The 12,360-nt window shown below is 41.1% G+C and overlaps 1 protein-coding gene across 1 annotated transcript in view; it reads left to right on the top strand.

The window, feature by feature from the left end:
* The window catches only part of LCP1 (lymphocyte cytosolic protein 1), a 168,170-nt gene that overhangs the window by 103,008 nt on the left and 52,802 nt on the right, over positions 1–12,360 (top strand). Inside the window, exon 4 of the mRNA XM_063952813.1 lies at positions 11,010–11,139. Within this exon, the coding sequence (XP_063808883.1) occupies positions 11,010–11,139 (130 nt within the window). The remainder of the gene's footprint in view (positions 1–11,009; positions 11,140–12,360) is intronic.

Here is a 12,360-nt window from a genome sequence, read left to right on the forward strand (position 1 = left end):
AATGACACACATAGTCGATAGGGAATACAGGCACAGATATCAGCAACCACATACTTCCCTCATTCATGTATCATCAACTAAAATGTGCATCCCCATTTTGTTGCAACTGAAAGCCGAAATGAGCTCGGTAGAGTTTGACAGCCCATCCACAGACCCTTAATATGGGATAAGAAGGAATTCAAATGTATACTTCGCAATACCTCGAAGCTTGATTTACAACACGTTCGGCACGATGATACATGACCCCCCCAAACATGGACGCATACACACATGCTTCTGCTATCTCACCAGGTCATACCCTTTTCACACCTACTCCTCTCTCCTCCCCTACCCAACCATGGAAATGTATTAACCCCTGACATATATTTTTCTCTTTTTGAAATGTTTTAGGAAGTGGCAGTTATTGGTGACTGCCAAAGGGTGGACTGTCAAAGTCAGAAAAATATTACATAGAGAGACCATATAAACTGCACACATATAAGCCGCTATACTTGCAAATATGCGCAGCGAGCACAGCAAACACCAGACGTCATGGAGATTTAGAATTGGCTGATGAATTAATGTCATGGATGTGTATCATTTGAACCGAACCAGATAAACACATCATGTTTGGTATTGAAGCAAGCAGAATAAGGTGTGGTTTAGTTTGAGACCTATTGTGTTGTCGTGGGACATTGCAGCGGATAGATATGATTATATGTATAAAAGTTAAGATCAGCTTTGTTGGGAACAATGGATGATCAACTAAGTTTTCAGGTCTGAACCTGATTAGCATATACAAAGAGAACAGTGATTCAATACAAAAGCTAGAGAGACCCCTCCCCCAGATACTGGTCAAACAGGAAGGTAGTGGTCAGGTGTGGCCTCAGAGAACAGATGTAATGTAGCTACACTCACACACAGACACACACAGCTACCTGGCACCCAGCAGCATGGAGGCTACATCCCCAGGACTGACCAGGCACCAAAGGCTAAGTATTGAATCCACATGGCTAGATAAGGGAATATAGACAGATTGCTTTCTGGTTTAAATAGGATGTTGTAGCTTGGTTGTGTGATTGTTGGGTGTTAGTGTTGGTGCCCTGTGGAATCTGTGATGGTAGCTGGGATCTTGTTAATCATAAATACCACCATGCAGTAGTTTTGAATATGTGCTGGTAGCAATGGCAGGCTGATACTTGTGAGTACATTGTGATCTGGTCTTGTGATGAATATGCTCTGGTTAGTGAGATACTGAAGTTGTTTGGGATGTGAAATTATGAGATGGTTCTAGGAAGTTGGATTACATTGTGAAAGGTGTTTTAGATGGTTTGGAATTGTAAAATCAGAACATATGCATTGTTTTGAGGCTTGGACATTTTGGAGTAAAATGGAGTCTTGTGTTTTCTGCTATGTGATTGTGGTGCCATGTGTTTGGACCTGCAAATCTAAAATGGCTGCTGCTGGATGTCTTCCCCTCCCCCTTTCAGGCATGTGGTGTGGTCTTTGGAATCAAGTGGAGGTTTCTCAAAATGGAGTCTAGCTTCCATCCCATGCTGTATTCAGCATTGACTAACTGCGCAGCGATTGTCTCTCACATATGTAGTTTTATCTGCAACCATGTTGTCTCTTATTTAACGTAATCATTGTTTTTCTGTGAGCCAATTTCTCTCATCTCTCTCTCTCTCTCTCTCTCTCTCTCTCCCTTCTCCTTTCTCTCATATCTCCCCTAGACTAATATAGTATTGTTTTGTATTAGATAGTATTGTATTTTGGTTAGGAAGTCTCTGTTATATTGTAGTGTATCATATGTACTGTTATCCTTTTTTTTTACAAGTATATTAGATATAATACAGTTAATAGGCTTTGGAACCCTAAACCAGTATCTGTGTATTTTCTATAGTGTTAAGTGTTCACTTGAGCGTCGGTGACGCACAAGCAGCTTTGTAGTTAGTCAGGTTACACAAGGTTGCACTTACACCCTGTACTCACATTAAGGTATGCAGTGTATTTCATTGATATAAGGTTTTACATAAAGGTATAGTGTTGTGAGCGTCTGCATCGCTGGTGACCTCCTCGTGGTCTCGAGCGTAAGCTACGCCATAGCGAATCATTTCCCTAGACATAACCAATAACGTGTCCTGTGATCACTGGGCCGCGAGCGAACGTGACGCTTGAGCGTCTCGCCTACGGCTGAGCGATCGTTACGCAAATAGCGTACCATTACGGTACTTCTTAAGTAAACAGCGTACAGTGTTCTTAGACTTCTTAAGGTGTTTTATACGACAAAGGAATTCAGCATTGTCACAGTGATTTAGCCTTTGTTGTTGTTGTGGTACTTGGGGGAGTAGGGTCTCTTTTCTGGGACACATTCAGTGTGACACTCCCAGGAACATAAGTCCTCTTTACTGTGGGTGGATTCCCATACATGGGAATGGGGATGATAAAACCATATATCCAGGTTCCTGTGTCTGTAGGGTTTGCATGGCTAAGCAATAGTGATCCATTTGGAAAAACATGTATTCTACCCATGTAATGTGGTGAGTTTCCTGCGTTTCCATTATCCCAGGCTTTAATTTCTTTGTCTGCAGGGCCCCACCAGGATACCTGTTTCCCTGTTGTGCCTTGTACTGACACTGGAAGGAGGATGGATTCTCCCTCTTTACAGTGAATCGGATTGGCTTCCACTCTAATTGAAATGTTGACCTCACTGGTACACTGGATCTGGAGGCTCACCACGAAGGACAGGACCAAAGTTGGGATTCTCATTTTCCTGTAAAACCAAAACAAAACAAAATAAAATTATAAGAAAGAAAGAGATGCGCTACTCAGTTGACCCTTCTCCTTTGTACAGTTTCATCTGATTGGCATGTACCCATTTGTCCTGCACTTTCCTTGCATCGTTGATTCTTAATTTGTATACTGAGGGACTCAGTCTGTCCACTATTGAAAATGGTCCTCTCCATTTCTTGCCCAGACCATGGTCTGTGGGTCGGAGTTCTAGAAACATGACCCTTTCTCCAACTTCCCAACAATTTTCTCTTACACCTTTGTCAAAATAAGCCTTTGCTTTTCTCTGTGCTTTCCCTAACTGCTGTGCTGCAAACAGATGAACCTCTGTGAGTGCTTTTTGCAGTTTTGTAAGGTACTGATCCATTGATAGTCTATCAATAGTAGGGGTGTGTAGATCTATCCAAAGGTGCTCTGGCAATCTCATTTGCCTGCCTGTCATTAATTCAAAGGGGGTCAATCGGGTCGCTGATGAAGGTGTGGCCCTTATTGCCATTGCCACTAGGGGTAACAAATTATCCCAGTTCTTACCATTTATGCCAACAAACTTTCTCAACATAGTTTTGATCTGTCTGTTGGCACGTTCCACCTGTCCAGAAGATTCAGGATGAAAAGGGACATGGAAGCTTTGTTTTATTCCCAGCATTTCCAGGCATGTTTGCATCACATTACCTGTGAAATGTGAACCTTGGTCTGATTCAACCGATGTTGGAAGGCCCCACCGTGTGAATATCTGATCAACCAGAATTTTTGCTGTGCTCAGGGCTGTGTTACTTTTAGAGGGAAAAATTTCTACCCATTTTGAAAATAGGTCAGTCACAACCAACACGTATTTGTTATTTTTAGCTGTGGCAGGCAGAGGGCCCATGTAATCAATTTGTAAGGCATTCCAGGGACCTTCCCTTCTCTGGATTCTCAGTGGAGCATTTATCTTTCTAGGTGCTGGGTTAACTTGGGCACATACCACGCAGTTGTCACAGTATTGCTGTACATCTTTTACCATATCTGGCCACCAACCTATTGTTTTTAGTCTCTGCTGTGTCTTTTCTACACCCTGGTGTCCACCTGTGGGGAGGTCGTGTACAATATATATCATTTCATTCCTGTACTCTTTTGGGACTACCCATGTTGTATCTTCCCCATTGTGGATAAGCATTTCCTTGTCCTCTGTTAGTGTTAGATTTGGTGTGTGTTTCGCCAATGTATTTCCCTCTGTTAAGTCCAACTCCTCATTCCTCAACTTTTGTATGATTTCTTTAATTTCAGGGTCCTGCATTTGGATCTCTGAAATGTCTGGTGCATTTATCATCTCTGGCCTTTTTGCCACTGCACATACAAGAGGGCACACTTTTGGCTCTGGGCTTGCTTTCGGTATCTGCCACAGCTCCCCCTCTTGTTTGGCTAAAAGGTCAGACATTTCATTCTGTTCATGGTGTGGTGATGCAGGTGAATGCCCTTTGACTTTACAGACCCAGGGGACATGTGTTAGACTCTGTGCCAGGGAAACTATGTACTGGAGAAGGTCTGCATATTTAAGAGGGCTTCCATCAGATGAGGTATACTGATGAGTTTGCCAAAAGGGCAAAAATTCAGTAAGGGCATTACACACCCATGCTGAGTCCAAGTACAATGCGATTTCATGTTTGTGGTCTTGGAATAATTCAAGGGCATGTGCTACTGCTGCCAGCTCAGCGTACTGTGCAGACTTTACATCACAAGATCGAAAAACAGATTGTGGTGTGGTTTGGGGATGCATTATGTACAGACCAAAACCTGCATGGGGTGACCCATGTACATAAAAACATGAACCATCTGTAAAGATCTGGGTGGTTTGTTCAGGGGCTGTAGCCTCCTGTGGCATTGCTCTAAACAAATGTTTTGAATGGTCAGCTGGGAGTAAGTCACATGTGTGTGTCAGTCCCTGGTATATTAGTCCATATGCACAGGTGGATGGACTGTTAGTTGCCTTCACTGTTATATCTCGATCCTGCAACAAAAGGGCCCAATGTGCTAACCTGGCATTAGAGACATTCCCATCTTTGATTCTGTCTGTGAGGAGGAACCTTGTTGGTGTGTGCGTGGAATGTAAGATGATAGGGTTCAGGCCTATCATGTATGTGAACTGTTTTACTGCCCAAAATGTGGCAAGAAGGTGTTTTTCACACACGGAGTATTTTAATTCCACTGGTGTCAGTAACTTTGATGCATAAGCTATGGGCCTTTGCTGTGCATGTATTTCCTGTGACAGGACTGCAGACATGGCTGTTTCTGTTGCTGCTGTCTCTAAGTGAAAGGGTAACTGTGGGTCTGGATTTGCAAGGGCAGGGGCACTAGCTAGTGCTTCTTTTAATGTTTCTACTGCCTTTGTGTGACTGGGGGTCCATTCCCATTTTATATCCTTTTTGAGGAGAGAATAGAGAGGTGCAGATATTTGTGAAAAATCAGAAATGAAGGACCTAGAGTAATTTACCAACCCCAGGAAGGATCTCAGTGTAGGTATGCTGACAGGAAGGGGTAAACGAAGGATGGTTTTTACCTTATCTGCCAATATTGTTCTCCCATCAGCCGTAACACTGATCCCCAGGAAGGAAACAGATTCCCGTAAAATCTGAGCTTTAGATGGGTTACACTTCAAACCTGCGTCTTTGAGGATGCCAAGGAGTTCTCCCAGTAGCTGAAGATGCTCTTCCTTTGTCTCTGTTGCTAGTAAGAGATCATCTACATACTGCAATAAATTCTTGTGGGAAGAAAAATCTGTTAAAATTTCTCTCATCGTAGTATGGAAAAATGATGGAGAATTATGGAAGCCCTGTGGAAGACATGTAAACGTGTATTGCTTTCCCAGAAATGTGAAGGCAAATTTGTATTGACACTCTTCAGATAGAGGCAGAGACCAAAACCCATTTGAAATATCTAAAACTGTGAACCATTTATGCTCTGGGCTTAACATTTTTAGAATGTCTGGCATTGACGCAACAGTGGGTGCGCAGCTAAGCGTAAGGCCATTAAGTTTGCGGTAGTCAATTGTGAGCCGCCAGGAACCATCCGGTTTCCGTACTGGCCATATTGGCGCATTGTTAGTGGATACACATGGTCTGATTACACGCTGCTCTAACAGAGAGTCAATTGTTTCTTGAATGAAGCTTATGGCCTCCTGTGGGAAATTGTACTGCTTCTGTGGGGGAGGGTCAAGACCACTGACTTCAATCACCTTGTTTACCTTCCCACAGTCATGTTTGTGTTTAGCAAAAGCATCCTGAAACTGTTCAAGTAATGGTAATACCAAATCTTTGTCAGGATGATCAACATTAGCCTTAAGCACATCATATTTCGCATTATTGGGTTTTACAGCAGCAATTACATGGGAATCTGGTATAATTACAACCTCAGGTGTTACATTAGGAGAACTCTGCAGAAGTAAAAGGTTAGTCAGATCCAATATACACCCATTAGGGATCATAAAGTCAGACCCTAATAAATGAGTTTCACTTGGCAGTGAGGCTAATGCAAATGTGTGAATTGCAGATACATCTCCTATTTGTATTTGGAGAGGGTTTGACAGCACTGTATCTACCTTATTCCCTGCAAAGCTTTGGAGATGTATTGTTTTTCCTGCTGACAGAGGAGAGTGATGTGGCTGATCATCATGTAGGATTGATATGGCGGCACCGGTGTCTAGTAACATTGTGTGCTGGTGGCCCCTGACCAGAACCGAGACTTGAGGGCGCCCGCACCTATCTAAAGTGATTGGTGCAACTATCCTTGGGGCCACTGACTGTCAATTTTTCTCCTTTTGTGTGTCAGATTGCTGCACTTTGTTTGCTTTTTCTAAATTCTCATACTTCTCTTTTATGGCCTGTAGCTGGTGTCTTAGCTCTGTGTAAGTGGGACCCTGGTGTTTAAACTCTGTGTCCTTTCCTCTGTTCCCAAAATGTTGTGAGTAACCCATGTGTCTATTCCAAGCTCCATCATTTGAATGTCCTTGGTATCCTCTACCTCCACCTCTAAAAATGGATCTCTCTTTAAAAAGTCCCCCTCTCCTTTGTGACCCTGTGTTCCATTGTGGGTTAAATGGTGTGTTTACCTCCCCTGGAATGTGGGGCCCTTCAACCACCATTGGTTTACCTTCTGACTGTAATGCTGCAACCCTCTTTATAACACATTTCTCATTCCTTTCTGCCATCTTACGTTGCTTACTGGCCTGTACTGCTTGAAAGGACCGCTGCATTAATCCCATTATTTTATCATAGCTATGCTTTACGGTATCTATCAAGTGTTCACACTTAGCTTTAATTGTGGGGTGCGAGTTATGCACCAACAAGTTTTTGAAATCTTTGCTGTTTTTCTGACTGTTGTCATTTTTGCTGTTTCCTGCACTGTATGCTGCCCACAATCTATTTGCATATATTAATGGGTTCTCCTCACTTTGCTGTTTGATTTCATATGCAACCATTGTGCCTGCTACTGAAGGGTTAATTATCTTTTGTAGCTCCTCTACAGTTTCTTCATATGTACCTTTACCTTCTTTAATCAAATCTGTCAAAGCACTCCAAGCAGCTAATGGAATTGTTAATTGCAGTACCTTAACCTGATCAGTGAGATTTCTAATTCCTAGAAGTTCACACCTCTGCTGAACATTAGCTGCATGGGAGGTGATGTGTTCTCCTGAACTCATTTTTCCAATCATATCTGCCACTCCCATAAGTGTTTTTATGGGTTGTGGGGGATGATTGGCACTAGGGGCCCTTGAGTGAATGGCCTCTCCTTCACTATTGAATCCCAATAGGGTGTTCCTACTCTCAGTGAGGAATGCTGGCTGTTTATGAGCCCTGTGTGCCTCAATTTCTGTCTGTACTTCTTCATCACTACTATCTGTGCCTATTAATATAGAGCACTCCCTATTCGCTGCTGATTCTGCAAACTCTCCCATTGCTATGGGTACCCTGAGGGTAGATTCAGTAGAATTCCCCTCTCCCCAGCAGTCCTCTCTGTCCTCATGATTTGTGTCCCATTGTTCTCTTTCATATGCATAGATAGGATATGGGGCAGTGGCTGCAGTTCCTATCTTAATGTTTGCAGCAATATGTCCTTTCAGAACAGATATCTCTTGCATAAGCTGCATCTCCCTGTCCACACAAGGGGTATGGTCAATCGCTTTCCCTTTCATACATTCTGTGAGCTGTCCCTGCATAACTTTATATGCACTTATTATCTCATCTCTCTCTGTTGTAACCTCTTTTAGAGCTCTCCTACATTCTGTGGATTCCCTCTGAGCATTTTTATGTTTCTGTAACACTTCATCCTGGGAGATTTTACCCATGTCATTAAGTGTTGTTAAAGTTTTAATTTGGATATTTAGCTGATCTATTTTTTCTTTGCTTTCTGTTTCTTTTAAATTAGATTCTTCTCTACATTTTTGTAGGGTTTTAGCTAAACTGCTTAATTTAGCATCCATAGCCAAACAGGCTGCATACAAGCCTGCAATGGCTATTCCTTTCTGTTTCCTTTTCTTTGATGATTTAATTTCATCATCAAACAAACCCTGGACATAGTTCCATGGGTTTTCTTTTAATTTGGCATCACAAGCAAAGTCTGTACACTTTTGCTTTGTGATGTATTTCACTACAAAGCTGTCTATATTTGACATTGTAGCCATTTTACAGATTTATTCCCTTTCGTTATATGTATTCTATCACTGAGAATTACAAATTTTTAGTATTTGGGAACAATATTTCCTATATTTTGCACGTGGTATCCTCCCTTATCTGTTCGCTAGCCTGATAAGTTAAACTCTAACACCCGTGTTTTTTAATTTCTTACTTTAGGCCTTTTTTAAAAAAAAAATCTCTAGTCATTTGCAACTTATTCCACTGTGATCTTGTATTTTGCCCAGCGGGCTTATAGCCCTTGCGCTGCCCCTAAATATTGTATTTAGTCAAAATTGATACTGAATAATTCCAAGTCCCTTCGTGGTCGCCAATGTAGATTTATGGAATCTTATATAACATATATTTATTATATCATATATTGATATAATGGTTTATGTATTTTATATCTGCAAATATATTATAATAGGCTTACAAATAGGTGGGCTCATAACAAAAGGGGTGATGTTTAGTACTGGTCCAATCACACAATATGTTATGCGTGGACGTTCCTATTTAATACCTGTGATTGGCTCAGATTAAAGGAGCTATATCTCTACTGTCCAGGAAATATTTCCAGGCAAAGCCTAAATATACTTTACAGAGATATATAATCCTGGCTCATTGAACATATAAGTACTATACTTTGACTACAAGTCAATTGTCCCAACTTGCAGAGCCTTATATAATATATGCAGATTTCATGTATAACTTTAGTGATTCCGAAAAATGAGTTCAAGACTTGGAATACCAGCTCTATTTTGTCTAGTACATTTATTATAGGTGATACAAATTACAAGATAAGATAACACAATGATAATAAATCTTATAATTTATCTGTACTTCCTTAACCATGGTACATACATAAAACACAAACAGTTATACAAACTTAAACAATTAATACACATACTATACACTTGCAAGAATATGTGAGGGCATAATTCATAGCTACCGTCTTAGGATCCTGACTCCCTCTGGACTTTGTTCCTTCCTCCTCTCCTTCTAACTCTCTAGCTATCAGACTGCCCCTTTTATCCTATATTCTACCAATTCAAAACTAGTATATCCCCACAGTTTCCAATGAAGTACATAATTATAGGTTTTGACAGATTCCAAAGTGTAATAAAACGTTCTCTGCAGAACTCCGTCCCACGGTGGTGAGCATGTAGGGAATTTGGGATCATAAAATGTGGTATTTCTTTATCCATCAGAGATCTACCTTTGTATGGATGTGTAAACGATCTATTTCGCCTAGGCCCTAGGGTGTTAGCATAAATGATGGGGACCTGTTTATAGTGCGTTTGATCCTATATTATCATTGCCTCTGGCCAGCAGTATAACTGGACAATAGGCCAGCTAGTTGATAGACTTTCTAAAGGTATGAAGATCTTTGATTGTGAATTCCAATGTACCCTGTTCATACCAGTAACTGTTTGCATATTATGAGACCTGAGCTAGGTGACCTATTGACTTTATCCACCAAGTTATGATTATTTATTTGCTGTGTGTGAATAAAGTATACAGTATACATATATCTACATATCATGTAAACTTTGATTTAATTGTACTTGGTATAGCGCAGATCAGATGTTAATCCTTTCATTAATTCAGATATGAATAATGGCATGGAAGGGATGAATTTGTGTAATGCTTAATGTATTGTGTATTCTGGCTATATGGCTTACACAGGGAAAACCTGTCTCTTACATAATGACCCATAATCTTGCAGTAAAACACACAGAAATACATGCTACTAAATTCTCAAAACATAAGACTAATACATTCAAACCTATTTAAGTTATACCTTACAATAATATATATATACACACACTCTTAACTGGTTAAAATCACATTGGGTAATAAATCATATTATTTAATTTACATAATTTGTTCTAACTTTGGTACCTACTAAATTATATTGTTATGTAATGGTCTATATGGCAACAATATATATATATATATACACACACACACAGTATATATTACACATACATTTATAGACCACTGCAAGAAAATGGATTTGGACACAAATCCTCTTTATACCACATTCATGCACTTAACTTGAGAGCTTTTTGTTATTGAGTTACAATACCCTTTATTATTAAATAACACATTTCAATATACTGCAATACTGGGGATTAAAACCTATAACCTGTTGAATTGAGTTTGTACTCCTCACCCTCTGAATGTCCCTGACCTCAAGGCTTTATCTCACCTGGTCACAATCATTTATTTCTTGGCATCTTTGGGTGGGGTCTGACTACATGAACCTTTGCAGAACTATTTGTCTGTGCAGTTACTTTCCACCCACTATGATTGCTGCTGCCAATTTTCTAATGTAGGCCTGGGCCCTGGTACTTTGTATCTACACCCCCACTTGGTGTCCCGGTTACACGCACAACATAATTGTTACCACCATGTGATGGGTGGAAAAGCTACTTGGATGAATTAAAGAAAATATATACACTGTATATAAATAATTTATGGTTAACCTAGACTGTAGGGGCATTATTTTGGGGCAGTTTAAACATTTGTATTCCAGTACTGGATTTATTGGCAGTATTCTTTGTAACTTTTCTTTGCTCACATTTGTAGGTTATTCATGACCTTAGAAGCACAGATGTTGCTAAAACATTCAGAAAGGCTATAAACAAGAAGGAAGGTATCTGTGCAATTGGTGGCACATCTGAGCAGTCCAGTGTGGGCACCCAGCACTCATATTCAGGTATGTGAACAGGTTACTCACACATCCCAAATGCTTCAGTTAACTGACCGTTAATTAAATGGATCATGTTAGACATTTGGCCATGATGTAAGAGCTGTACATTCTGACCACAACATACACTTGTTCCTTACTACATTTACAGGTTATTTTCAGATATTTAATGTTATCGCTTTCACCCCTTCATCTTATAGTATAGACAAGATTGGTCTATACTATAACAGCGTGCATTGTCGGAAGCGGGGCCAAACCCGACAGGTTTTAGCCCCGTTTCCGACAATCTCAATCCGACTTTAAAAAAAGTCGGATTGAGATGAGGAGACTAGTGGTGCTGCGGCAGCGGGGGGAGCAGAGATCGGAGGCCGGCGGGAGGAGCAGGTTGTGGGGGGACATGTCTGCGGCGGCGAGGGAGGCGTTGCAGTCTCCCGGCCAGGCACCTCTCTCCCTGCAGTGCCTCCCCCCGCCGCCGCAGACACGTTACCCCGCTGCCAGCACCTCCCGCCGGCCGCCGATCAATGCTCCCCCCCAGAGCCGGCCATAACCAATATGATGCCCTAGGTAAGATTTTGGCTGGTGTCCCCTAGCACCACCGCTGGTTCCGCCTCTGACCTTGCACCTCTTTACCAGCACCATCACCCCTCACCCATAGCAGTCCTTATTTTGGTGTTTGTACCACCTATATTTTAAATAGGAACAGTTCGCACATTTGGCACACAGCCCAAAAAGGGGTGTGTTTTTGCTGGCAAGGGGCATGGCTACACAATAGTAACCCCAATTACAATTACGCCACACAGTACTGCAACTTTATTCACATTTGATCATGCGATAGTGTCCATAATTCATAATACATCCCACAGTACTATCACTTTACCTTATAAACGTTACTCCTCACTGTAGAGCCCCTTATTCACATTACATCACACTGAATTGCTCCTTATTCACATTATACCACACCCTATTGCTCTTTATTCACATTAGACAACACAGTAGTGCCCTTTCTATACGCAACGCCATATAGTAGAGCACTTTATACACATAATGCCACAGAGTAATGCCCCTTACACATATGAGACACATTATTAATGTCCTTATAAACATAATGCACTTTACACATTATGACAACCTTTATTAATGTCCTTTTACACATAATGTCCTTTACACATATGCCGCACATTATTAGTGCCCCTATACGCATAATGACACACATACAGTAGTACCCTGTTA

The sequence above is a fragment of the Pseudophryne corroboree genome, chromosome 2 (assembly GCF_028390025.1).
Source record: "Pseudophryne corroboree isolate aPseCor3 chromosome 2, aPseCor3.hap2, whole genome shotgun sequence".
Taxonomy (NCBI): domain Eukaryota; kingdom Metazoa; phylum Chordata; class Amphibia; order Anura; family Myobatrachidae; genus Pseudophryne; species Pseudophryne corroboree.